Source organism: Bombyx mandarina, chromosome 20, assembly GCF_030267445.1.
Source record: "Bombyx mandarina strain Sakado chromosome 20, ASM3026744v2".
Lineage (NCBI taxonomy): Eukaryota > Metazoa > Arthropoda > Insecta > Lepidoptera > Bombycidae > Bombyx > Bombyx mandarina.
This window is the reverse complement of record NC_143226.1, coordinates 222-27,025: the sequence shown is the minus strand read 5'-3', so window position 1 is coordinate 27,025 and position 26,804 is coordinate 222. Positions and strand designations below refer to the sequence as shown.

At 36.0% G+C, this 26,804-nt stretch overlaps 4 protein-coding genes and 2 long non-coding RNA genes across 6 annotated transcripts; 5 read left to right on the top strand and 1 right to left on the bottom strand.

Annotated features, from left to right (window-relative positions):
* The first annotated feature begins 639 nt into the window (after positions 1–639).
* Positions 640–1,789, top strand: Pex10 (peroxisomal biogenesis factor 10). The gene has a single exon (XM_028184703.2). The coding sequence runs from the start codon at positions 776–778 to the stop codon at positions 1,592–1,594; it is 819 nt and encodes a 272-aa protein (XP_028040504.2). The 5' UTR covers positions 640–775; the 3' UTR covers positions 1,595–1,789.
* LOC114250716 (peptidyl-prolyl cis-trans isomerase Fkbp12) lies at positions 1,776–3,157 on the bottom strand. Its single transcript, XM_028184704.2, has 3 exons — positions 2,971–3,157; positions 2,736–2,896; positions 1,776–2,656 (listed from the first exon to the last, which is right to left on the bottom strand). The coding sequence occupies exons 1-3, from the start codon at positions 3,005–3,007 to the stop codon at positions 2,528–2,530; spliced, it is 327 nt and encodes a 108-aa protein (XP_028040505.1). The 5' UTR covers positions 3,008–3,157; the 3' UTR covers positions 1,776–2,527.
* Positions 3,158–5,278: 2,121 nt separating this feature from the next.
* On the top strand, positions 5,279–7,751 carry LOC114250711 (uncharacterized). Its single transcript, XM_028184697.2, has 2 exons — positions 5,279–5,807; positions 6,612–7,751. The coding sequence occupies exons 1-2, from the start codon at positions 5,398–5,400 to the stop codon at positions 7,633–7,635; spliced, it is 1,434 nt and encodes a 477-aa protein (XP_028040498.2). The 5' UTR covers positions 5,279–5,397; the 3' UTR covers positions 7,636–7,751.
* A 1,019-nt stretch (positions 7,752–8,770) lies between these two features.
* Positions 8,771–11,100, top strand: LOC149500564 (uncharacterized). Its single transcript, XR_016324773.1, has 3 exons — positions 8,771–8,978; positions 9,673–9,755; positions 10,687–11,100. It is a non-coding gene; the product is annotated as an uncharacterized LOC149500564 (long non-coding RNA).
* Positions 11,101–12,644: 1,544 nt separating this feature from the next.
* Positions 12,645–12,974, top strand: LOC149500563 (uncharacterized). Its single transcript, XR_016324774.1, has 2 exons — positions 12,645–12,785; positions 12,869–12,974. It is a non-coding gene; the product is annotated as an uncharacterized LOC149500563 (long non-coding RNA).
* A 2,898-nt stretch (positions 12,975–15,872) lies between these two features.
* Positions 15,873–26,183, top strand: LOC114250710 (uncharacterized). Its single transcript, XM_089735726.1, has 11 exons — positions 15,873–16,210; positions 16,293–16,474; positions 17,176–17,254; positions 18,753–18,983; positions 20,101–20,237; positions 20,683–20,809; positions 22,813–22,921; positions 23,167–23,283; positions 23,634–23,734; positions 24,861–24,977; positions 25,947–26,183. Exons 1-11 carry the CDS (start codon positions 16,067–16,069, stop codon positions 26,166–26,168), a joined length of 1,566 nt encoding a protein of 521 aa, XP_089591852.1. The 5' UTR covers positions 15,873–16,066; the 3' UTR covers positions 26,169–26,183.
* Positions 26,184–26,804: the final 621 nt, after the last annotated feature.

The window sequence follows — 26,804 nt, the reverse complement described above, 5'->3', positions numbered from 1 at the left end:
TTTTCCTTACATCTTTTGCTATTTAAAAATAAACTTTAAGCCATAGAGATAAAGTATATTTTTAGTTTTTATGTCAAACGAAGTAAGCACTCCAGTTAGAATAGTAACTCTATGGTCGTGAGTTTCTATAATCGCCCATCATGGGCGATTGTGAAGAGGAGCCATTAGTGTTTTCCCAAAAGGTCAATTAATCTTAGTAAATTCCAATTCTCTTACAAGAGTTTGTTTCATTTCATCGAAAATCTATTCTGTGGTTTTCCATCTGACCTAAAAACATTTCTTGATTTTAATACATAATTATGATCCATTTTACTTTTCATAAATAAAATTGATTTTGGTCTCTTTTTATTATTTGGCTGCATGGGCTGCGCCTTCTTTGCGTCTACAATAGATAAAACAGTAAATTTATCAAAACACGAATCGCTTCAATTCACTCTATGATTCAATTGTTGTGTTCATAGGTAGGTAGTCTTATTTATTTTTATAATGGTGTTATTAAAATTACGATGAAGTTATCCATATACCTAGGTTATATTCGTGTATAATTTTAGTACGTTTTGCACTCAAGTGGAATATTTGTTTTAAATTTTTTATAATGCAATGCTTAACAGACTTAGATTTTACTATAATTTTATAGCAGTGATGTTTGATTATCAAATCTACTTTAAAGAATACAACATTATCTATGACGTAGTAGAAGCGAAAATTACACAAGACTACAGTAATTGTTATAGCACAGTTTTAAATTGTGTTGTGCAAATCATTTCATGAAAAGATGGCTTTGCCAGTAGCACAACCTGCTGAAGTTCTACGTGCATGGCAAAAAGACGATCAATACGAAAAACACCTGGCCGATTCCATATCTAAACTGTTACCATTACAGCACGGTTCAAAAGCTATTCCAATATCCTCTTTGCTTTATAAATCATTTACAACCTTAAAAGACCTACAGACTCTAGGCGAAGAGTACTCTGGAATCGTCCAAGTAGATGATAGCTACCACAAACTGCCAAGTTACTACGCACGTTTAGCAAGCGTATTATTATCAACTTTTGGTGAAAATCTAACTCGAAGATTTGTAAATCATGTTGGAAAAAAAATTGAAAAAAATCGATCACTGACATCTGAAGCCCAAAATCTCTTTTTGATTGCAGTAAAGACTCTTGGTGATATTTTACCACAGATACAAAGTATTCACAGGGCATTATCTTACATCTGTGGAGGACCTTTACAGATAGGTAAAAATCTGACTGGCATTGATTATGTTCATGTTAGACCTGCTGCAACTGCTTCATATGCTCATTTAAATTTACTAGGCTACATAACATTACTGCATGCATTTGTATGCTGCGGACAAAGTGTTTACTTAGCGAAAAAACATTTGGACCAATTAAAAGAAATTCCCAATGAAGTGGATAACGAAAAGACATGTGTTGCATGCTTGGAGGAAATATTACAACCTTGTGTTCTTCAGTGTGGCCATATATTCTGCCATCAATGTTGCTATGGCGCACTAAACAGTTGTGCATTGTGCAGGACACCATTTACAAAGAATACTGTTGTGCCACTAATGAACTATTATCCTGGAGGTTAAAATTCATTGTGATTGTTTAGAAACAAAATTGTTTATTGTTTTTTATATTGCACTTATAAACTTAATATTTTTGCAAGTTATGGTTTCATTAATGGTTATGATTTAAAATAAAAGAAAACTGCTAATGTATTTTTTTGTTATTACCTTAAGGGTCATAGACATAAGAAATATTAAAATAAAATATTTACAAATAAATTTATTTCATTTATAATAAAAATACAAAATAACTCAAATATTAATTAATTATCTTTTTATTTGTTTATTTTATGAACATTATAAATAATGGGATAATACAGAAGTTAATACATGTGTTAGTTAAAAGAAAAAGTAAAAAAAAACAATTTTAATGTACCAATATGTACTCAGTAAAAGTATTTTTGGTGGAGATAGTATCTATTGAGAACTTATCAGTAAGCAAATAAACAGATTTAGGAGCCCTCATGATAAAATAATCATTGGAAAACTTAAGCTGCCAGCGGTGTATAAACAAAATCATATGTTTATTAAACTTTTATTCTATGACATTATTATTAATAGTCCATTATTTAATAATTATAAACTTTTTAAATGCATTAGACATGGCCAACATCATTAGGAATTATCATAAACAAGTTAAAATACTTTCTTTTCTATCATTTTTTCAAACATTTAATAAATACATAGGCACTGATTTTCTTATTTAAGCTTATAAACCACAGTGTTTGCAAACTAGCAAGTTACAGAAATGTTCTAGGATTTTCCTAAGCCGAGGTTGTACTCCTCAATTACATATTATGTACATATTATTTTATCACATGTATTTTTAAGTCACTGTAAAATATAAAACTATTAAACAAAATAAATAATACGAGTTAGATTTGTGGGCATAAGTGGTTTTTTCATGAAGAATCTTGTAAAAACTTTAAGGCCCGAATGTTTTTCAATCAATAAACATTATTCAACACGTAAGAGTTCAACGTCAAAAATGAGAGTAGCGTTTGGTGGTATTACACCTGGGTGGCCTCTGGAACCATAGGCAAAGTCAGGAGAGCACGTCAATTTCGCTCTTTCGCCTACAGACATCTAAAAAAATGCGAAAGCATTACATACACTCAGTATAAAATATCATATTCCTATTGATTTTTATTTCAAAGAAACGAACCTTTGCTAATCCTTGATCCCATCCTTTAATGACATCACCTTTGCCTAATGTGAATTTAAAAGGTTGCCCTCTATCTCGAGATGAATCGAATTTCTTTCCGTTTTGTAACGTTCCAGTGTAGTGAACGACTACAGTTTGGCCCGGTTTTGGGTAAGTTGATCCTATAAAAATATATTAATGCGATGGTATTACAGACTGGATTTTGTATGAAATTAATGTCGATAAGGCTACAAACCATTTCCAGGTGAAATAGTTTCCACGTCGACTCCCATGGTTTTATAATGTTAAAACAGTGTTATAATTGAGGAATTACAACTACGAGTTAATAGCTCTTTATGTGAAAACGTAATTAAATATGTAGGTACCTAGTAGTAGTAAGTAGCAAAACTATGGCAGTTTATGGCATCAGGCATGCAAAATGCGAATAATATACACAACAAATCATAGACAATAGTAGTTTTATTTTTCGAACTGGAAAGGCAAAGGTATTATACCATACAGCGTAATCTTTTATATATTTTTTGTATATGAAAAATGATATTATGAAATGAAGTTAATTAATATGAAACATGGCATGAAATGGAATGAAATAAAGTGAGATGAGATTATATGAGATGAAATTGATCTCAGTAAAATGGTGGCCATTTACTGAGACTTTTTCAGTGGACTTTTTGGAGGATCCCGAGAAGTTACGCTCAGCGGCTTTTTTTCATTTTTCCAACTTTGTGCACTTTCACAGACACTAAACAGTTACTAAATCACCGTTATTACACATTTAAACCTGAAGAAACACTAAATAGATAAAATAAAACAAAACACACAACTTCACTCCTCGCATTCCCGCCAAAAAGTCCACAGACATATTTAATTATTATTTTTAAGGGATTTTATGACCTGTTATTTAAGACCTTTATCATCATGTCTTATTTTAATTTATATTCTTATTTTTATGAAAAATGATAAAAGATCTTAGTTAGCATAAAATCTCAAAATATATATATGTATATCTGTGGACTTTTTGGCGGGAACGCGAGGAGTGAATTATTTTGTTTATGTAGTGTTTCGTCGAGTTTAAATGTGTATTAACGGTGATTTATTAACTATTTAGTGGTCGTGGTTGCATTGACACTATATGTGCAGTAGGACCTGTTAGGTCACCCATGCTCCCAACAACCACCCTCCAGGCAAATGTGCTTCCAGGTCTGGCGGTTCGAAGCGTTACAAGTACATTCGACCATAGTGGACTCAGTTGCCTTCTTTATTAGGTCAGTCCAGCGGGTCGGTGAGCGGCCGCGTGATCTTCTGCCTTCCACCCGGCCCTGGACTACCAGTCTCTCCATCGAGTGCTCTTTTCTGGAGATGTGACCCAAGATTATTTTTTTTTATTGCCCTTGTAGGGAAACGAGCATACGGCCCAACTGATGGTGAGTGGTTACCGTTGCCCATGGACTTCAGCAATGCCAGGGGCAGAGCCAAGCCGCTGCCTACCGCTTAATACTCTCCACAAGCCTCGTTTGTAGAAGGACATGTCATAGCGCTCGGGAAACACCGTGGAGGGGAGCTCATTCCATAGCCGGATGGTACGTGGCAAAGAAGACCTCTGGAAACGCACTGTGGATGACCGCAGTGGCTCCAGGTAGTACGGATGAACTCTACTCCGGTGGCGGGCGGTGCGATGGTAAAAACAAGATGCCGGTATCATCTCGAACAATTCCTCAGAGCACTCCCCATGGAACATACGGTACAAAATACAGAGGGAACCGAAGTACCTCCGCAGACCCAGAGGTTCCAAACGATCCGTTTAAAGCCCTCAGTTGCACTGTTGACGAAAGTCGGTCTTTGATACCGAGTACACGTCATCTCGGATCCTCCCGATCCACTAACGGTGCTTTTAGGTACTTCAAGCACCGGTCACCGTTCTCGTCGAACCCGTCGCTTGCGACGAAGGGCTCGACGAATAAATTAACTCTCAGACACAGCCCACTGAGTTTCTCGCCGGATCTTCTCAGTGGGTCGCGTTTCCGATCCGGTGGTAGATTCTGCGAAGCACGGCTCTTGCTAGGGTTCGTGTTAGCAACATCGTCAGGTTGAGCCCCGTGAGCTCACCTACTAAAGTTAGGGTTACGCTGACATAGCCTCTCAAGGCTATCAGCTTAGGTAGGAAAAAAAAAAAAAAAAATACCGAGTTCTTTGTGGATGGATGCATTGGTGCGGAATGCTATCCATGGGATCCTTAGAAGGCGTCTCCAGCACCACATCTCCAGTGCATCGATTTTACGGCGATCCTGCAATCTTAGAGACCATGGAGAGGTTTCGGCTCCATAGAGAAAGATTGGAAACACAAGACATTTCATCAATCTGACCTTAATCTTCTTGGTAATCCTCCTATCCTTCCAAATCTTTCCCAGCCGTTCCACTGCTGACCTGGTAATGGCGCATCGTCGTCTGATCTCTTCACCACATCATCCAGTGCTTATCTCAAGCACTCAGAGCCGAGATATCTTATTATTTGACGCTGGCTAATGCACAAACCGTGCCGAAGCCAATGAGTAAGGAAGAAGAAGAAACGTGATTTAAATTTTACAAATTGGCTCAACTTTATAAACAATCTCTTTCATTGCCTACTCACAAATAAAACTGATAAATTGCATCATTGACAAAAATGGAGTTCAATGATACAACCAAAACAGAGGACACATTAACTTTAAAAAAATATGAAAATTTCACAAAAGACGAAATGATAGAAATAAAACATTTTTCAAATTCAGATCATGAAAGTAATGTAAGAAAAGAAGATTCAGATAAAACACAACAAAAGGATGAGAGATATGATAATCCATTCAGAGAAGAAAAAACTGAAATAAATAATTCTATTATAGAAATGACGGAAAGCAGTGAAAAGCGAGATAGTAAAGATGACAGCACGAATAGTTCGTTTAATAGTCGTGAGAACTATTCCCCCATGAAAATAGATTTCATGGCTCTTGAGGAGAATCATGAATATGACACATTCGGTGACAACAACACAGTTTATAGGAAGTATAAGCTTCGCAAGAGAACATCTAAACCTGTGTAAGTTGAGCAAATTTTCTCCTGTGGCATAAAACTTGACTTGTTGACAACAATTTTTCTAATGAAATACGTACTCAACAAATGTTCACGATTGATTTCCACGGTGAAGGAATAACATCGTGTAATAAAAATCAAACCCGCAAAATTATAATTTGCGTAATTACTGGTGGTAGGACCTCTTGTGAGTCCGCGCGGGTAGGTACCACCACCCTCCCTATTTCTGCCATGAAGCAGTAATGCGTATCGGCTTGAAGGGTGGGGCAGCCGTTGTAACTATACTGAGAACTTAGAACTTATATCTCAAGGTGGGTGGCGCATTTACGTTGTAGATGTCTATGGGCTCTAGTAACCACCTAACACCAGGTGGGCTGTGAGCTCGTCCACCCATCTAGGCAATAAAAAATAAAAAAAAATGATATGAGGGAAAAAGAGTGGCCGTGCCTGTAAAGGATGCCTGTTCTTAAAAAGATCCATGTGCCCATGCAGTCACTGGATGATGGAGCCATACTGCCAAGCATCCATGTATTACTGGCGGAACACACTGAACACGACTTTCGAAACAGTAAAATTTTGCTTTAGAAATGTACTTATAAAATTCCCAATCATACTTATCTGATGTGGTCCATTTATTCATCTAATTATTTTTTTGTCATAATTTTTTCATAATTTCATTATTTCATAGATTTATTCAACAAAACTGCGTAATTTAATCGTACGAAAATGTAGCATTCCCTTTTTTATTATTTGGGAAAGGAGCAGTTAAGTGTATATTTCCTACCTGATTAAATTTTCTACTGTTTTCAGTGTTGAATATCAAATAGATGAATTTGAAGAAGTCAAAGATATTAAAAAGAGAATTTCAAATATAGAACCAGAAATGAATACATGTACATTTTGTTCTATGGAATTTTCTAATAAACAAGGATACAACAATCACATGAGAATACATAAAAATAAAAGTTCAACATACAAATGTGCACAGTGTTTCCAAACTTTCGCAGAAAACAATGATTTGATAAGTCATAAAGAAATCCATAATGATGAATCATTTTTTATTTGCAATAAATGCCCAGTGGCATTTACCAATAACTGTGACTATCTCATTCACAAGGCAAGTCACAACACAAAAAAGGTTTTTACTTGTGAAGAATGCGAACGGACATATTCAAATAAAACAAGCATCGTAAAACATATTGAAACACACTTTGATAGAAGAACGAAATGTCATCTGTGTTTTAAAATGATAAAAAATTACAATTTACAAAGTCATCTGAGAAATCACGAAACGTCTTATGAATGTGTTGAATGTGGAAAATGTCTTGTCAACAAATCAGATTACAATTTGCATATGACCATGCATACTGGCATCAAATTATTCCAATGCCTTTACTGTGGAAAAGGTTTTGCAAACAATCAGCAAAGGAACAACCATACAAGAGTTCATACAAATGAACGCCCCTATGAATGCAAGATTTGTTTCCAAAAGTTCAAAGACACAATAGGATTGCAGCGCCATAAAGTAACTCATGACACTGTAAAAAGACACCAATGCAATGTTTGTGGGAAAAAATATTTTCATTTACAACAACTGAGAACGCATTCACGTATTCATAGTGACTTTTCTCGGTACACATGTCAGATGTGTGGAAAACGCTTCCCTAATGCTGCAGGTCTAAAAACTCACATACTGTATATACATAAAAAAGACAGACCTTACAAATGTGAATACTGTAATTACAGTTTTATAATAAAAGGGCAGTTGGTAAGACACTGCAAATCAAAAAGGCATAATAATAATGTGTATGGCTTTATGCAAAAGGATAAATAAGGAATTAAAATACCAATAAAAAATGCTCTTTCTGTATTTGAATAAAAACAACATAACTTTAGACTCTTTTACAGGTTAAGACTAGGTATAAGGTTTATAAAGTCTTTGCTTAAAAACGCGTCTTTTTATTAAACCCATAAAATCCTCAAAAATGCCCCTAGCACGTAAATAAATTTCCTATATTCTATTATTTGACAAGATATGCTCTAAATAATCTCTGAAGAATATGATATTACTCTTACTGATTGAGTTCACATATCATATTAGTAAATTTTGAGTTATTAATGCCGAACCTTTCGTCGCAAGCGACGGGTTCGACGAGAGCGGTGACAGGTGCTTGAGCCTTGAGGTACCTAACTAAAAGCACCGTTAGTGGATCAGAAGGATTCGAAATGATGGGCTTAAGGCGGCGTGGACTGTTTACCATCGCATAATCTCGAAAACAGTACCCATGTATCTAAAATTGTAACAAATTCGTCGAACGTAGTTTCACGGGATTTTTTAAAAGTTCATTCAAGTTGTAGTTAAGTCCCACCGTTTTTCTGAGACGTTATTTTATTTACTGAAAATTTAACCCCTTTATCAAATTATGTTTGTTAATTTTATTTCGTTTCGCTCCATTTCGCTTTTCGGCTCCATTTCGCTTTTCGACTGTCGTACAACAAATAAGGGTTAAAGGACAATGCCCATTTTCTATGGGCGTTTGGGCCCCTAAAAAAAGTTGTCCTGTCATGATGGTTTTAACTTAATTTGATAGACAAAGAAATATCGTTTCATATTCAGAAAACGATTTTTATATTCTCACCCAGGTTTAAGAGAAATCTGTTTTTTTCTGCAGCTAAAATTAAGTTGTTAATTGTTTTCTTCGAAATCAATAATCGCTCTCATAATTATTTACAGTATTAAATAAGTTTTTTTTTTTTTTTTTTGGAGTTTATGGCCTGGTATCTAGACCTTTAGGCCAAGTCTTAAGTATTTTTATTCGGTTTATTATAATTTCCCCACTGTATTTTTGATGAATTTATATAGAGGCACGTAATAGGATCTATTTTTTAACATATCACTCAGGCGGCGGGAGGGATCTTGCACTGTCACTTGATTTTGCACTATGTCACTAATTTCACTGACAAGAATCAATCTGTCAAACGAAAAGCACTCACATTTAAATATGAAATGTTCGATATCACCAACCGAATCATTGCAGAAGGTGCAGTAGCTGCTCTCCACTATTCCCAACCGAGCTAGGTGGGCTGGGACGGTCGAGTGACCAAAACGCAGTCTGTTTATAATCGTAATAAAGTCCCGACTGGCCATTTTCAGTTTGTTATACCATGGTGCTACAGGTAGATTTGCTTGAACATTTCCATACCATTTACCCTTCTGTTCTTGGTCTTGTTTCCAAAATTCGACCCATAAATTATTGACCTGGTTGTCAATAGTTTGATAACAGTCAGTCAAAGGTACTTTTACTATGGAGCTAACATCCAACATGTTGGTTCCATCACGTGCAATTTTATCTACTATCTCATTTCCAGTTATGTCCCTATGTGATGGAATCCACATGAAAGAGACCTGTATACCCTTTTGTGCATAATCAAATAACAATTTTTTAATATTATACAAAATATAGTTTTTTTTAAAGTCAAATCTGAGATTGGTTAAACTTTGGACCATACTTAAACTGTCTGTTAAAATTAAAAAGTTATTAAAACTATTTATACGTGCGATCCTCTTCAGGGCTTCGAGGGCCGCATATACCTCTGCAGTGAAAACACTGCATTTAGGGTCCAGAAGAAAGCTTTGACCAAACTTAGATTGGGGATCATAAACAGCACTGCGCACAAAGAGTTCACTTTTACTACCATCTGTATACAAAGTATAGTAGTTATTGTTGGAAAGAAAACTTAACAATTCTCTATTATTAAAAATTTTTTTAGTAACAATATTGGTCTCAAATATAATACAGGAATATGGGTATGAGTAACATGTCCACTTTGATTGTTTAATTACATTTTTAAAATCTTCATTCATTTGCAGTACAATGAGAGGCAGAATTGGGAAAGAACCTCGTAAAAGCTCACCTCCCGAAGTCTGCTGGGCTGAGCATTGTACAGGAAAAGGTACTATTTTTTTGAGAACGTTATCATTACCAGATAACAGCTTTAGTAAATATCTCTCTATTAGCAGAAGTCTTCTAAGACACAGTGGCATTATTTTGGTTTCAACTTCCATAGCTCGTATGGGAGTTGAACACATAGCCCCAGAAATAATTCGCAGAGCTTTGTTTTGAATTATGTCTAGTTTTTTTACACAACTACTATTTGAGTAGGCTAAACAACTGTAGTCGAAGTGGCTTCTGACTATAGATTTATATAGCATACTTAAAACATTGGGGTCTGCACCCCAAGACACACCAGCTAAACATCTTATAATATTTAAGCCCTTAAGAGAGTTAGTTATAATGTGATTGATGTGTAAATTAAAACAAAGTTTGTTATCAATGACAACACCCAGGAATTTATGGTTTGGTACAACTGAAATTGGATGATTATTGTAGAGTATGCCATTAGAGGGAAAATCTTTACTAAAAATCATGGCCTTGCTTTTGTTAGGGTTAATCTGTAGAGCCAACCTGTCATTATAATATATGTACAATTGATCTAGAGCATTGTTTATACTATTTACAGCTCTATCTACATTATGGTCTGTACAATATATTACAAGATCATCTGCAAATTGTAAAATATTTACACCTTCTATATTTACAAAATCAAGAATTTGACTAGTATATATATTATACAGCAGTGGAGATAATGTAGCCCCCTGCATTGTACCTTTGGAGACCTTTCTGGGACCATGGAGAATATTATTATGCCTTATATACAAAGTTCTATCTGTTAAAAAATTAAATAACCAATGGCAAAGTATGCCTGGTATACCAGTGTCAGAAAGAACTTGAACCAAAATGCCAGGATCTACATTATCAAACGCACCTTGAACATCCAGAAAAACACAAACACTGGACTTATTATTATTATTGGCATATTTCAGATCTGACAAGAGAGAGATGAAGCTGTCAGCACAACTTCGCCCTCTCCGGAAGCCATATTGAACATGTGGAATGATGTTGTTCACCTCTACATAAGACTCAAGACGCATCTTTATCATGTTTTCATTAAGCTTTCCAACACAAGATGACAATGATATGGGACGATATGAGTTAGGGTCTTCAGGTGGCTTGTCATGCTTAAGTAGAGGGATTATACACTGTGTTTTCCAAGATTCAGGAATTTTTTTTAAGTGCCAAAGAGCATTAAGATTAGCTAATAGTTTCTTTTGAACGGACTGATTTAGGTTTTTGATTAAAATATATGGACAATCATCTAAACCAGGGGTTGTGTTTCGTCTGGATTGTAAACTTGTACAAAACTCACTCCAAGTAAAGGGCTCTATGAGGAAACTGGACTTTTGAAGACTATTATTAATTTGAAAATAACTTTCTAGATTATCAATAACCCTACATCCATTCTGAGATAATTTTTCTAAGAGAGGGACAACAAATTCGTCTTTATATGTTCTATTATTGCATTTTATTCGTTTAAATAACTTGATGTATTTCCAAATAATACTAACAGGTGTAGTTCTGTTAAAAGTATTACAGATGTTCGCCCAACCATTGCGTTTATGTTCTGAAATAGTCTTTTTCTTAACAGCATCAAGTTTTTTATAATTAATGTAATTATCAATGGTTGGATGTCTTCTGTATAGTTTTAAAGCTTCATAAGTTTTAATAACACTCTGTTCACATGTGTCACTCCACCAAGGTGCTGGAGGTTTGCAACGATAGTTATTTGCTTTGACAAACTTTGGCACAGTATCCCTCTTAAGTGTATCAAGCCTTTCGATAAATTCGTCATATGACTGTAATGGATTCTCATTATTAACTTCAAAGTTAGAAAAAGCAGTTAAAGATAGCTCATTGTATTTCGTCCAGTCTGTCTTGTTGTATAAGAATTTTTCAATGGGAGGATTAATTTGGTATCTATCAACGGACAATAAAACACGAGTAAGCGTAGGAAAATGATAGCTCCCCATAGAGTCATCATGCACCCACCATTCGCATAGTGGAGTGATTGGAGCACTACAAAAACTGACATCAATAGCCGATGGATTTCGGTTAGGATAATTAATAGTAGTGAAGCTACCATTGTTAAGGACACATAGATCAAATTCATCAATTAAATCGTATAACTGATGACCCCGACTTTTCGTGGTCATACACCCAAATGCCACATGGTGAGCATTGAAATCTCCAGCCACATATATTGGCTTAGGCAAATCTCTAATTATATTACGCAGTTTACTTATTCTGAAGCTACCATTCGAGGGAGGACAGTATACACATAAAATCGTTAAGTGGTTACCACTTACATATAACGATAATGCCACAGTCTGAATGTCTTGGTAAAATCTGGTTTGAATAATATTATATTTAAAATACGGTTTGATCAAAATTGCTACTCCACCATGCTCATTTTGAGCATTATGATAGTGGGAATTATATCCCGAAATTTTAAAATGCTGAGTATCTTTCAGCCAAGTTTCACTGAGTAGACAGATATCAACATTTTGCTCAGCTAAAAATTTAGACAATAAAGGTTTTTTTCTATGTATACTTTGAATATTGTATTGAGCGATACATAACTGCTGTATGTTCTGTACTGTACTATCCATTAATGTGACAGATTTTTTAAAAGTAAGTCTTTAATGAACAGTGTAGTCACCGGTTCATTATCTGTTTTATTACCCAATTCAACTAAAGTTTGGACCATTGCCATCAAAATATTCTTATTGTTTGCAATTTGAGCCTTAAGTTGAGTTTGGTTCAAGTTGGGTTCAGGCACTGTTTTATTTACATTATTTACAATTTTTACATTTTTATTTAATTTATGTACACTTTGGTTTATTGATGGCAGGGTCTTAACTATGCTGCTCGACTGTGTAGGTAAAGATGGAAAATCAGATGTCGTAATTGTATTAGCCACAGAGGCATAAGTAATGTTACCCTTCTTTTCAAGTATTTTTTTCATTTTTATTGGGCAAGATTTGGAAATGGCCAGGTGAGGGCCACTGCAATTGACACAACACAAGTTCTCTTTTTTATCACAGTCTCTGAAATTATGTTCCCCAGCACATATCGAGCAACGTTGTTTACCATTACAAATTTTCGCAGGGTGGTTGAACTTGAAGCACCGGAAGCATTGCTGCAACGGCGGGACATATTCAAACACCCTGAACGAAAATAGGTCATATTGGATGTTGTCGGGCAGAACATTTGATAGGAAAGTTATACTAACAGTCTCAAGACCTACAGTACTTTGACCGACTTTTTTCGTGAATCTTCTCACTGAAATAATTTCATAGATCGAAGACAGTTTCGTATATAAATCTTTGTTCGAAATGTTGGTAGGCACATATCGGATGATTCCAGTTTTTTCTATTTGCGCTGCAGGAATATGCGCCTTCAAGTTGTGCTTTGTTAAAAACTCTGTATTTGTGATGAAATTATTTGCAGTGTTGTATTGCTTAAAAACAACTGCAATTTTGTTGGCATTGACTCTATGTAAAGCTACTACACCTTTCACTTCCGAAGTAAAAATATGATTTAAGTAAACTGGGCTTTTATTTCCAAGTTTAACCTGTTGGTCCTGGCTTTCAACAAACACTTTGAAGTCCGTATTTGTACAATGTTCAGGATAAAGTCTCAGATAACCTGGCTTAAAAAACGGAATAAAGACATCCTCACCGCCGCCTGCTTCAGGTCCACATTCCTTCGAACCTCTTTTACGAAGAATTTTGGAACGTTTTGGGGTTCCACCTGGATCCTCCGGTTCGTTCATTTTATTAATTAACAAAATGTACAATTATTTACACTATATATATATACTATATAAAATAAGTTTTGGTAATTTTTTAACGAAAAACCAGTAAAAATATTTAAATCGACCGCCACGTTTGGAGTTCCCGCCAAAAGTCCTATTAAATAAGTTAATTGTGGTTAATGTTGCTAGAAATAAGCCCTTACGTACATTTTATTATTATGATATCCTCATAATAATAATAAAATGAAATGAAAATCCGGAAGCCGGCAGGTGACTGAAGTTAGCCCCTCAAAAAAATTTTTTTTTCATGTTTTCCACTTATTTTCTATTAATTCGTTTGTTCATCATTTGTTCTTGATTGTTCACTGTCAATAATTGATTGTTCTGCATTTGTTTATTTAAAAAAAATATTAAAAATATATCTACAAGTTAGCCCCCCGATTGCAATTTTTTATATTTTTTCGTCCTTAATGACTCGTAAATATTTATTTTCGATTGTTCATAGATAAAATACGTTTGTTCTCTTTCGAAATTACTCATTTTTTGTTTAATTAACTATTTGTATTAGTTGAATAAATGTATGCAAGATATGTGTACTGCGCATGCGTCAACTATAATGCCCAAACTTTCTACGCGGTTTTAATCGTGAAAAAAAAAACAATTATAAATCCTGAAGGATCAATTAATTGGTCTACAGTTTAATTAAAAAAATTAATAAATTAATAAATGAAATAATGTGCATTGGCGTAAAGTTAGACCAAATACATTTTTCCATCCTCCTACCAATCGTTATGAAGGTATAAAAAAGATAGGTTAAAACCGCGTAGAAAGTTTAGGCATTATAGTTAACGCATGCGCAGTACCAAATATAGTGTTTAATCTATGCGCAGTACACATATTTTGCATACATGGACTTTTTGGCAGGAACGCGAGGAGTGAAGTTGTGTGATTTGTTTTATTTTGTCTCTTTAGTGTTTCTTCAGGTTTAAATGTGTAATAACGGTGGTTTATTAACTGTTTAATATCTGTGAAAGTGCACAAATGTGGGAAAATGAAACAAAGCCGCTGGATGCAACTTCTCGGGATCTTCCAAAAAGTCCACTGAAAAAATCTTAGTAAATGACCACCATTTTACTAAGATTATATTTCATCCCATATCATCTCATTTCATTTGATTTCATCCCAGTTCATTATTAATGTCTCAAATTAATCATTTTCATTTCATTTCACTCCATATTATCATCTTTCATAAAAATAAGAATATAAATTAAAATAAGACATGACTTAAAGGTCTTAGTTACCAGGTCATATAATCACTTAAAAAAAAATTTGCATACATTTATTCAACTAATTTAAATAGTTAATTAAACAAAAAACGAGTAATTTCGAAAGAGAACAAACGTGTTTTATATAAGAACAATCGAAAATAAATATTTACGAGTCATTAAGGATGAAAAAATATTAAAAATTGCAGTAGGGGGGCTAACTTGTAGGTATATTTTTAAATAAATTTTTTAAATAAATAAATGCAGAACAAATAATTATTAACAGTGAACAATCAAGAACAAATGATGGACAAACGAATTAATAGAAAATAAGTAGAAAATAGGGAAAAAAAATTTTTTTTAGGGGCTAGCTTCATTCACCTGAAGCCGGCAACGATATTGTTGTTGTTGTTTTTAAATTCACCAATAAGCAGGCAAAGAGCGTAGCCTATACAGCCTAGTCTGTCGAAGTTTTATTGCTTTTTGGGAGTTTCGACGTCAACTCGACGAATACCACATTGACTGAGCATGAGCTTACGCACACCTTTTATACACAATATTACAAATACAAATAATACAAATTACACAATAAACTATTAAAAAAACATTAAAATAAAAATTCAAGTGACGCTTCACTCGGGTTGCTGCCAAAACTCTGATCATATACAATAAGAATAGAGTAATGGTAGGCCATTGATATTTTTACTAATGGAATCATTAATATCTAAAAATATTAAATAATTCATGGTTTTAAGTAATAATTATTATTACAACGTTACGTATTACGTTTGACAGCATATAAGGTTTGCTATATGGCTGTATGGGCTAAGCCCTTTGCCTATTGGCGAATTTAAAAACTATGGCATGGATCGTTTTGGGATGTTATCAATTAAGTAATATATTTTTTTGGAAAACAATACCAGGTTGAAAGAAATATTGATACATAAACTAAACAACGTGAAAAAATAAGGCATAGTTTTTCAAGTACAAATAGTTTTGACATAAAGTTGGCCCACTTTTGGGCATTGTCCTTTAAATAAATATCATAAAAAAAACCTATTGAAGTATGTATGGGCTCTGTTCCCTATGCGTTACCGACAATTCAGGAGAAATAAAAAAAATGTAACCAAGGACTGTTATTTTTAAATATAAAAACAGTGGAGCTTTTGTTTTCGTTTCTATAATTAATAAAGTTTTTTATTACGCAGTTTAGATAGACATTTGATATGATTTTATTAGATTTTTAATGGTGACCAAGTTGTATTTATTCTCTGAGAATCCATAATGGAAGTTGACAGTGTTGATAATTGGTGTACTAACTCCGATAATGGCAAATTTGCGAACTTAAAAGCTTTTGTAACAGCCGCTCGTGAATTTGAAGCAACGCATAGTGAATCTGCACTTAATTTAATGACTCGGTATCTTGGAGTAAGTGAACTATGTATATTTAAAAATGGCACGTTCATAAATACTCAATTTTACTCTGAAATGATTCCTGTCTAAATTTTAGTTAATTGCATCTTCCTGTGACTTAACAATATTCTCTCCTGGCCGTTCCGAAGTTTGCGCGTTCTTCAGTTCTTTGTGGAGAGTAATGTGTGATGGGCGAGGTCCTCATTGGGCAGGAGTAGCAGTGCTGTCACGTGCTGCAGCGGAGCCAAGCGCGAGGCATGCACTCACCCATACATACAAGTTTGTATACATCTGAACTTTAAATTTATAACGCGCACATCCCTAATTGTTACTCCTTATGGGTCTTTGAGGGGCAAGCATGCAGGCGGAGCGGCAGAGACGCCGCCGGCCGACGTCCAAGCTTCCAGTCGATATAGACAAGTGTTTAATTGTGCTTACCTCAATTACTTCTTTAAGTTCAAGGTTGCTTGTTCGCACGTAATTAATACCTTAAACTGTGATAGTTTTTTAGAAATTACAGAATATAGACTGCCAGAAAGAAACCTTAATATCCTAGGTAAGTCTATGTTTCCCAGCTGATTGTTGTGCTACAATATAACAAATTATGAGAAATGCTTTGTTGGTTGAATTGTGTTATGAAATTATGTGACTTGTAGAACAACACACTCAAATTGGATGATAGAAGTCAAGTAGTGACCTCTAGCAGTAATTAATTAACACAAAACATGCCCAGGGCTTACTGCCGATATAAAAAAATTGTCATGTTTATCATCCTTATTACCTATTATACCTTGTAAAATTCATTTTAGTGTGTTAAATTGGCTAAAAATCATTAGGCACCGATTTACATAGAGCCTTTAATAGGAGTAAAAATAGTGATAATAGACAGGTTTTTTAGGGCTTGATCATTGGGCAGTAAGCTTAGAGCATGCTTAGGTTTTTACTGTTGCTGAAATTGTAATAATTTAATTTTATTTCAGATTTATAGCAATATTGTCACGGTTGTTAACAGATTCAATATCAAATGAGAAGAAAATAAAATTACTATCTGTAATGCAGGTATGTGCTTGTAAATTAACATTTAAAATATGCCTAGCTTCTGACTGTTATATCTTAAATTAACTTATTATTGTATATGAATAACGGCGGCTACTAGAAATACTTCTTCAGCTTAACATTATCTAATTTATTTCAATTGGAAATCAATATTTAGTTTAAGAAAAAAAATTAGTGACTATATTTTTTACATATAGTCGCTGTCAAACCAAAATCTGCTATGTGCAAAAACTCTATTTTGAATTAATGAGTAAAATATTTTTGTATAAAATTTTATAGGAAGGTGAATTTTTAAAAACTATATCAAATGAAAGCTATAGATAAATATTAAAGCTATAGACGCATAACAGTTTTTTTATATGGTAGATAGGGCTGTGAACTACACGAAAAGGTCAAAAAGTAAAAATCTCAAAAAGTGCACATAGCAGATTTTGGTTTGACAGCGACGATATGTAAAAAATATAGTCACTAATTTTTTTTCTTAAACTATTACTATTATTATTTAGTGATTACTAGTAAACATTTGGAGCCTCTGGGTCTGCGGAGGGACTTCGGTTCCCTCTGTATTTTGTACCGTATGTTCCATGGGGAGTGCTCTGAGGAATTGTTCGAGATGATACCAGCATCTCGTTTTTACCATCGCACCGCCCGCCACCGGAGTAGAGTTCATCCATACTACCTGGAGCCACTGCGGTCATCCACAGTGCGTTTCCAGAGATCTTTTTTGCCACGTACCATCCGGCTATGGAATGAGCTCCCCTCCACGGTGTTTCCCGAGCGCTATGACATGTCCTTCTTCAAACGAGGCTTATGGAGAGTATTAAGCGGTAGGCAGCGGCTTGGCTCTGCCCCTGGCATTGCTGAAGTCCATGGGCGATGGTAACCACTCACCATCAGGTGGGCCGTATGCCCGTCTGCCTACAAAGGCAATAAAAAAAATAAAAAAAAACACAAGGTGCTTCTAAACTTTGTTAATTTTGAATCTTGTAAAGGAAACAATTATTAAATATTAGTGACCTGAATTGTATTACCAATTATATCGTCCAGACTATCAGTTGACCAGGGAATTATTTGCTGGGAGAGATAGCATAGATCTCATATTTGTCCTTAACAAAAAATCACTGCTACTATTACACATATTATTTTAATGAATGTGTAGTTTTCAAGGTTTTTTTTTTATTGCTTAGATGGATGGACGAGCTCTCAGCCCACCTGGTGTTTAGTGCTTACTGGAGCCCATAGACATCCACAACGTAAATGCGCCACCCACCTTGGGTGCTTTATGTGTGACTATTTATTAAATAATGTTATATTATTTAATAAATAGTCAAACTTCTTTTGATAACTGTAAATTATTGTTGCCTATCTAAGACCTCAGAAAATACTGAAACTATGTATGTCACATTTCTAAGCATGTGTGATATATTGCTCCGTTACTAAAATCAATTTTGTTTCTTTACCCTACAATATAGTTTAACTAATCAAACATATTTTAATATAGGATATTTCATATGGTATCAAAATTAGCTGGCAAGAATCATATCTGACAAGTTTGATGAAACAGTTGACCGACTGGATAAGACAGCCGATGACAGAACCACACCATAAAACAATTGGTCACAAGTCACTGACAGTGCTTGTTAATGTGTGTTATGGAAACCTGCCTGCAATATATGCTCTAATGAGGACAGTAGACACAAAAGAATTTGTTGTGCATTTGATTAGTTTAAAGGTAAGCAATATTTATTTGTTTCGGAAGACCCTTGTAATGTTATTAGGTAATTATTTTTTTGTTAAGAACTCTCTAGCCTTATCTATCTATCTTTTCTATTAGTAATAAATTTCATTTCCATTCATCTCAATTCCATCCGAAATAGTACTTATCCAAGCATTGACCTTGAATATTTCTAGAAGGGCATATTTTTAATTTGGTTGGCTATCTACTACATAAAGCATTCTGATTGGAAGGGTAGCATAATTGCTAATAGATACCTTCTTAATGCTGACAAAAAACCCAACTATCTAGACTATTTGTACTGTATGTTCCCAATACAAACCAAATATTGTTAGTTGGTTACTAAAATAATCTGTGTAGATTGGTGTATAGGCTCACATCTTACTTGGTGTTAAGTGGTTACCGAAGCACATTGATACCTTGAAGTCGTTGTGGATTAAAGGTAAAGATGCCCTGTTGAATTCTGTGAGGAGGCAGCCTCCTCCCGGTGATGGTCACGGGGCGACCTAAGGGGGTTGAGGCTGCGCCGCACGCTACCGACACTAGCGCGCTGGCACCAGGAGGACGGGACGACGCGTCCTGCGATGCGGTCCGCGTTGTCGTCGTCGCTGTCGTCGCCGAACATACCGTGGAAGAGCAACCCGATCGGCGGTGTATCGCCTTCCAACCCGGTAGGCTGGTTCTGGCCCAGCGGGGTATCCCGGAACACCAGCGGCACCGCTCGGGCGGCCTATTAGGGCCGCCGTACCGCGGAGACTGGTGTCGTTGGTCGTCGATTATCGTCTCGACGACCCGTCGGTCGGGCGTCCTCGGGGTGGCGCCGCGTGTCTGGTTGTAGTGTTGACCGCGGGAACCTCCCTACTCTGACCGGGTTCTGACCCCGGACGGAGATCGGACGTCGGGTGTAAGAGTGTAGGGGAGAGAGTTCATAGGCAGAATGGTGGTTACTCACTGCGGGTCACAATGTACCTTAATGCAAGTATGCCTAATATTTTTTTATCACTTAAAAAAAGCTTAAAAAGAAGTTTTATTACTTGAAAGTACTGCAAACTCTTGGAGATGAAATTCTAAAATTCATCAAAAAAAGGTGCCAAGCATTATTTTTGACTTACAGGACGGGGGCTATGGTGGTGTCGAAGTATGTAGATTATTGTTGTGTTTGTCCGGAGCAACTAGAGGAACAGCTGTGAGGCAACCTGACGCACACAGCTACCTGTGCTGTACTATGAGAACTTTCAAAAAAGCTGTTGTGTAAGAATGTTATTTGTTAACTTCCTAATCATTTTGGCCACATATGAGGATGAAATTGTAACTTTGATTTCATAAGAAACTGTCTCATTCAGAAGAGATTAGTAATCAGGTTTTTCATGATTCTGTAGCTGATAGTTACAATACATAAGCATCTGCCAGTGGTGTGACGCGTTTTCACATGTTGACTACCAATTAAAGTTAAGACCAATCAGTACCCAACCATCTCCAAAACTTACCAATCCATCTTGTACTCTAAAAAGTACCATGCTTGATTATTGTGCCATAGGATTCTGTCTTTAAATCCTGCTTTAAGTCAATATATATCTCTTTAATTAAATATATTTGGTAAAAATTTATGTGAAATGTAAACCAGTTTGAACTTAATGTAATGTATCTCATAACGTTAAACTTAATTCTTTGTTTTTTAATAAACCTTCTTTTCCAGAGACCGTGATGCGACACAGTTGCTGCACGCGTACACATTTCTAAACGATCTCTGCTCAGAATCGAACTTAAGGGAATTTGTTTTGACATACCCTCATTTTAGTGCTGCGCTTACGAATTCTCTTAAGGTACCTTTTATTTTATTTTTGCTTAGATGGGTGGACGATCTCACAGCCCACCTAGTGTTAAGTGGTTACTGGAGCCCATAGACATCTACAACGTACATGCGCTACTCACCTTGACATATAAGTTCTAGGATCTCAGTACAGTTACAACGGCTGCCCCACCCTTCAAATCGAAACGCATTACTGCTTCACGGCAGAAATAGGCAGGGCGGTGGTACCTACCCGCGCGGACTCACAAGAGGTCCTACCACCAGTAAATAAGGTACCTATTGCATTGATAAACTCCGACACTGTTTGTTCAATCAATAAAGTTGAAACTTTGAACAGTTGTCAATTGAGTTACAGGTATGGTTTTTACCACAGTACCATTAACTTAATATTAACATATGGTCGTAAGGGAGACACTTCAAAAAGTAGGTGGATATTCTATCCAACAAATATGAATATAAAAATAACATAAAAATTAAGAAATAAAATATATTCATCATAAAATTTTTGTATTATAGTAACCGGCAAACTTGGTGAGCAAATGACCTTGACTGCACAGAACCGAATTTTAGATCACTTTGGTGGTGAGGGTGAGGCGCGACGGCAGGGGAAATCGTATCGAGCGCGTTATTGGTAGATCAGTCGAACCTTGCGCCCCGCACCGCGCCCTCGTTCCGCTTGCTCCCAAAAGTACGCTTGCGTACAGTAAAAAGTCTATCGTTATTAATCGTTAAGTTATTTGTTATAATTGAGTCGTCTATTATCAAAGGTGGCAATCTGTGCATTTGGACAAAAAAATATTATTGATATGTCAATACAGATTGATTTGAATATAATCGTCTCCTTCAAAGAATACGGTTCAAAACCTGCATTAAATAAAGGTTAATACTTAACCTGTTATTTATCTAAGATGTCGTTCAGAAGAGTTTTGTGACTGCCAATGGAATACAAAGTCAATAATTCGTTTTTCTGATTTAACAATAATTGTCCAAAAGTCACATTGCCGGCTTTGATAATAGTCGACTCAATTGCTTGTTGACTTAGTTGCCATTGCTATATGTTGAGTGTTTGTTGATTTTTTATAAAAAATACACTATGGCGTAGTATTCAAAAGAAAGGGTAGAAATTTTGTGTACGACGTATATTGCTTCATTATAAAACAGGAGAAGAATGATATGGAAAAAGTAAAACAGACTTCGGAAGCAAGAAAAACATCAGTGAGTACTGCTAGGTGCATTATTAACGAAGCTAAAGACTCTGGCTTGCTCGCCGTATTTCGGACTCCGGGTAAGAAAAGATCAGGGAAGAAGAAAGTTACCGTAATGGATAGTTTCGTTCAATCTGTAATAAAAAGATGTAATCATAATAACTACATAACAAGCAGCGAAACTCCGTATCGTAGAAAGGCTTCGAAAATATTTAAAGAAGATATAAATTTTAATGGCTCGGAATGAAGAATGATGGAAAAAAAAACAGAAAGTAATCGGAAGCTGGTAATTCAAAAAAGTTACATTCGATTACTACGAATCGAATATCTACAAAAAATAATTAATTATAGACAAAAAAGAAGACCGAACCGACCAAGTTGTAAACTACACCGATGAGCCCTATGTCGACTCATCACGATGATAGCGACTCGGGTGATGAAAACATTGATGATGATGCTGGTCAAGATTATGATAACGAAAAAAAAATTACAAATACCAGCTTCGCTTCAACTGAACCAAGACCTGGCAACAGCTCTAGTTTTGACTTAATAGAAGGAATATCTATTTTATCCCAAGATTAAATTATTACAATTATTAACCTATATTAAATACATAATATGTTGATTTTAATAATTTAATAGCATTATGACGCAGAGTAAATATTGTTTTTGCACGTGAGTGTACCATGCGCGAACTTACCCCCACTACGTCGACAAATGCTCAAGAAGTTTGCCGGCTATTATACCAACCCTAATTTTTTAGTATGGCTTTGATGTATGCACATGCTACTACTATATTTTGTAATTTCAGGACGTAGACGATCTGGTGAGCACAGCTCTTGATGATGTTGGGGAACCAGAGACCGCGAGCGCTTGTCTTAAGCACGTACTCAAATTTCTAACTGTGCTTTCTGGATTAGGTGAGCTACCTTTAAAATTATTAAATTTTTTAATCTAGTAAAAATTAATATAATTTACACACATAATATGTATTGTGTGGATATTTTGAGAGTGAGACCATCTAGGACCACTTGAGATCGTCAGTAGATCATTTAGCTTATTAACGTGACACTAGATAATATGCACTTCATTTTTCCACATTCCTCTGAAGTCAGTACCAGCTGACCCTAAACTGTGGGTATCTTAGTTCTTCTTATTTTTACAGATCTATATTCTCTACGGAGTCATCACAGTCAATTAATGTTATTATGTATTAAAACGAGTGCCGTCTGTTTGCCTGAGTCTTTGGAGCTTTTCTCAGTAATTGTAACACAGTACAGGGGTGAGTTATATTTGTTTTTTTTTGTTCTGCACATGGGCTTTCTTGTTGTTGAGCGGCTGATGCACAGATAAGGTGGATGTCTTAATTACATATAATCATGGTTGTAGTGCTTTTTAGGCCAGAACTCTTTGTTACTAGTCAGCAGGTAAAGACAGGAAAGTGGCACTGGTCTGTGTTCACTGATAGCAAACCACTAATCCTAAACATAATAATTATGGGCTTTATCGACGAAGCTATCACCACAAGAAGACATCTGGGAAGTTGTGGACAAAACTTTAAAAATGTTTTAAATCTTGTCTATGATTTGGGATGATTCTAGAAGGTACCATAGATTATTAATTTTTTTCTAGATGAAGGCCGCTTACCGCAAGAGCTAATATCAATAATAAGCGACAGACTACCTGGTCTATTGGTGCCGCCTTTGGAGCCAGGGAAAGCAGGACTACAATGGGTGGGTGATTTTTTATACTTTTTTTATTGTCCTTGAGGCGAGCATACGGCCCGCCTGATGGTAAATGCTTACCGTCGCTCATGGACGTCAAGGCGTTCTGAGTACTCTCCGTAAGCCTCGTTTGAAGAAGAACTTTTTACAGCGCTCGGGTAACAAAGTAATCTGTATCTACGTCGACTCTATATGGAAATGTGCCATAAGACAATAATGTAGAAATTTAGTTGTAAACTGCTGTGCTAATCAATCACTAAAACTACTAAAACGACATCATGACCAGTGTCTTGTAGAATTAAATGTTGAGTATCTACAGTCAAACCTGGGTAAGTGAGAACTGGATAAGTGAGAAAACTCTATAAGTGAGAGTAAGAGCCAGGACCCGTCATTTTAAGCTCCCAAAACCTCTATTAGCGAGAAACAGAAACCTCTGTAAGAGAGAGTCGTTTTTCCCTCATGGACCTCCGTAAGTGCTACTTATCTGTACCTCTATAAGCGACAGTCGAGCTTTATTTATTTATATTATTTAGGAGGAACAAATGACAAAACAAATTACAGATTTAACATCTGCTATTTTATGACTCATTCTTAACTTTCGTGCAACTAAATAACGTTGTTATTTTATCGCACTCTTTTCGAATGGACACGTGTGCCTGTGTACCGTTCTGTCGGACTTACTCAGTTTATTGTTAATCAATTGCGAAGGAAAGTTCTGTTCTGCATCATGTCAAAACGGAAAATTAAAGTGATAAACTTAAAATAGTGAATGCCATTGAATCCGGAAAATCGCGAAATGAAATTCAGAGTGTGCATTAGCGAGAAACTCGGGTTAGTGAGAAACCTTTATAAGCGAGACTGAGATTGTGCTCCCTTGAACTCTCGCTTATCCAGGTTTGACTGTATTCCTTTTTCTAATTTTGAAATCCGCTAATCACTACATACTACTACTACTACATATTTGATTTAATGTACATTATTGTTGCATAATTTAAAAAAAATATAAACATTACGCACTCCTTCTCTATATTCTCTATAAGCGTGGGAAATTTCATACTCCTCCGCCCGGATAATATTTCGTAAAAAGGGGTACAAAGTTTTTGCTTCACGTATTAATATATAGGTTTTGTTTTAGCTGCAAGTCGTCGGTGCGTTGTGCGAGTCGAGCGAAACTCAGGAGAAGGTACTCCAGGAGGTGACGCCGCACGCGTTCGAGGACACCCTGTACAACGTCCTGCACTACACCGCGCAGGTACATTAATTGTTCTACAACTTTGTAGGCAGCGGCTTGGCTCTGCCCCTGCCATTGCTGAAGTCCATGGGCGACGGTAACCACTCACCATCAGGTGGGCCGTATGCTCGTCTGCCTACAAGGGCAATAAAAAAAAAAACTTGTAATCGTGTAGCAGTTGTCCGGGCACATACTCGTCGCTTAAGCCTTGTTCGGACTAGGCGAGTATTTTAGTCGAGTACCCAGTAATTTAGTAGCTAAATGTGTCTGAGCACCAAAAATTTAGTCGAGTAGGTTAGTAAATAATTTAGTCAAGTCGATCCGTTTTGTTCTATTTTTTCGGGCGAGCAGCGAGTAGTTTAGCCACTAAATTACTCGGTACTCGACTAAAATACTCTCCTAGTCCGAACAAGGCTTTGCCGATACCTTGCGACGCCCGGTCAAAGACTTGATTGTGTAACCGGTAACTAATTAGATTTGTGTCTATGTTATTGACAGTCGTCCCTTGAAACAACTGTTGATATCAATAAACAACAAGTTCTGTAGCAGATTTTTTTTTTCTTTTGAGTGATTACTTGAGCCCATAGACATCTACAACGTAAATGCGTCACCCACCTTGAGATATAAGTTCTAAGGTCTCAGTATAGTTACAACGGCTGCCCCACCCTTCAAACCGAAACGCATTACCTACTGCTTCGCGGCAGAAGTAGGTGGGGCGGTGGTACCTACCCGTGCGGACTCACATGAGGTCCTACCACCAGTAATTACGCAAATTATAATTTTGCGGGTTTGATTTTTATTATATGATGTTATTTCTTGACCGTGAGAGTTAATCGTGAACATTTGGTAAGTACGTATTTCATTAGAAAAATTGGTACCCGCCTGCGGGATTCGAACACCGTTGCATCGCTACATACGAATGCACCGGACGTCTTATCCCTTAGGCCACGACGACTTCAAAATATTTATATGTATATCTGGTGTTTGCAGAGCGGCGCAGTCGGAGCAGAGAGCTCTCAGCAGGCCGCGGTGGCGTCGTGCCGCGCCGCGCTGTGCCTGTGCCCGGCCGCACGGGACTGGGAGGCCGCTCTCATCAGGATGCTGGCGCACCACCAGGTAACCCAGCGCCCAGCTGTACCGGTACCACCAAAGGAACGAGCTTTTGTGTCTATTGATATGTCTTCTATGTGTCCTCTACTTCTTAAAGATTGAAAATCAACCAGGTTGTCGAGGAGATTGTATAAAATTATATAATAACTAGCTGTACCCGTCCGCTTCGCTGGGCATTTAAAATTAACATCATTATTTCCCACTCCCACGACGATTCTCATAATTAACGACCCCGCAACTGGTGTAGGGAGTCCAATACTCATATAAATATTAGCCTATCCATTAAGTACATGTATTTTCTACATGGATACCAAGTTTCAAGTCAATCGGATGCATGGTTTAGTAGTTATAACGGAACATCCGTAAAAACGACTAGATTTATATATTAGTATAGACTAAATCTTCAAATGCTTTGTTACTATACAATCTACCTTCCACTTATTTTCTACCTATGCCATGCTTATCTATATCGATTTCGATCAACTAGAAAAAGAATAAAAAATGTTCTAAAACAAAAATATATATCCAATATACAGGGTGTTAGGAGACCGCTTTCGAAAACGAAGACAGACGATAGTACTAATGACACCTTTGATGATGGTACGGAAAATATCGATATTGATTTTAAAAAAAGAAACATATTTTTAAAACGTTTTATTAGCATTATTTACGCTCTATCGTGTTAATACAGCCAAATGAAACCATAGTTTCATAAAAAAATACATTACTAAAACCAGC

Bases quoted from the DNA above. Each gene is read 5' to 3' on its own strand.
- Pex10 (XM_028184703.2), top strand. From the start codon at position 776: ATGGCTTTGCCAGTAGCACAACCTGCTGAAGTTCTACGTGCATGGCAA.
- LOC114250716 (XM_028184704.2), bottom strand. From the start codon at position 3,007: ATGGGAGTCGACGTGGAAACTATTTCACCTGGAAATG. The intron at 2,897-2,970 runs GTTTGTAGCCTT...ATATTTTTATAG, and splicing joins AACTATTTCACCTGGAAATG to GATCAACTTACCCAAAACCG. The intron at 2,657-2,735 runs GTTCGTTTCTTT...GCATTTTTTTAG, and splicing joins GGGATCAAGGATTAGCAAAG to ATGTCTGTAGGCGAAAGAGC.
- LOC114250711 (XM_028184697.2), top strand. From the start codon at position 5,398: ATGGAGTTCAATGATACAACCAAAACAGAGGACACATTAACTTTAAAA. The intron at 5,808-6,611 runs GTAAGTTGAGCA...TACTGTTTTCAG, and splicing joins AAGAGAACATCTAAACCTGT to TGTTGAATATCAAATAGATG.
- LOC114250710 (XM_089735726.1), top strand. From the start codon at position 16,067: ATGGAAGTTGACAGTGTTGATAATTGGTGTACTAACTCCGATAATGGC. The intron at 17,255-18,752 runs GTATGTGCTTGT...ATTTTAATATAG, and splicing joins AATTACTATCTGTAATGCAG to GATATTTCATATGGTATCAA. The intron at 23,735-24,860 runs GTGGGTGATTTT...GTTTTGTTTTAG, and splicing joins GGAAAGCAGGACTACAATGG to CTGCAAGTCGTCGGTGCGTT.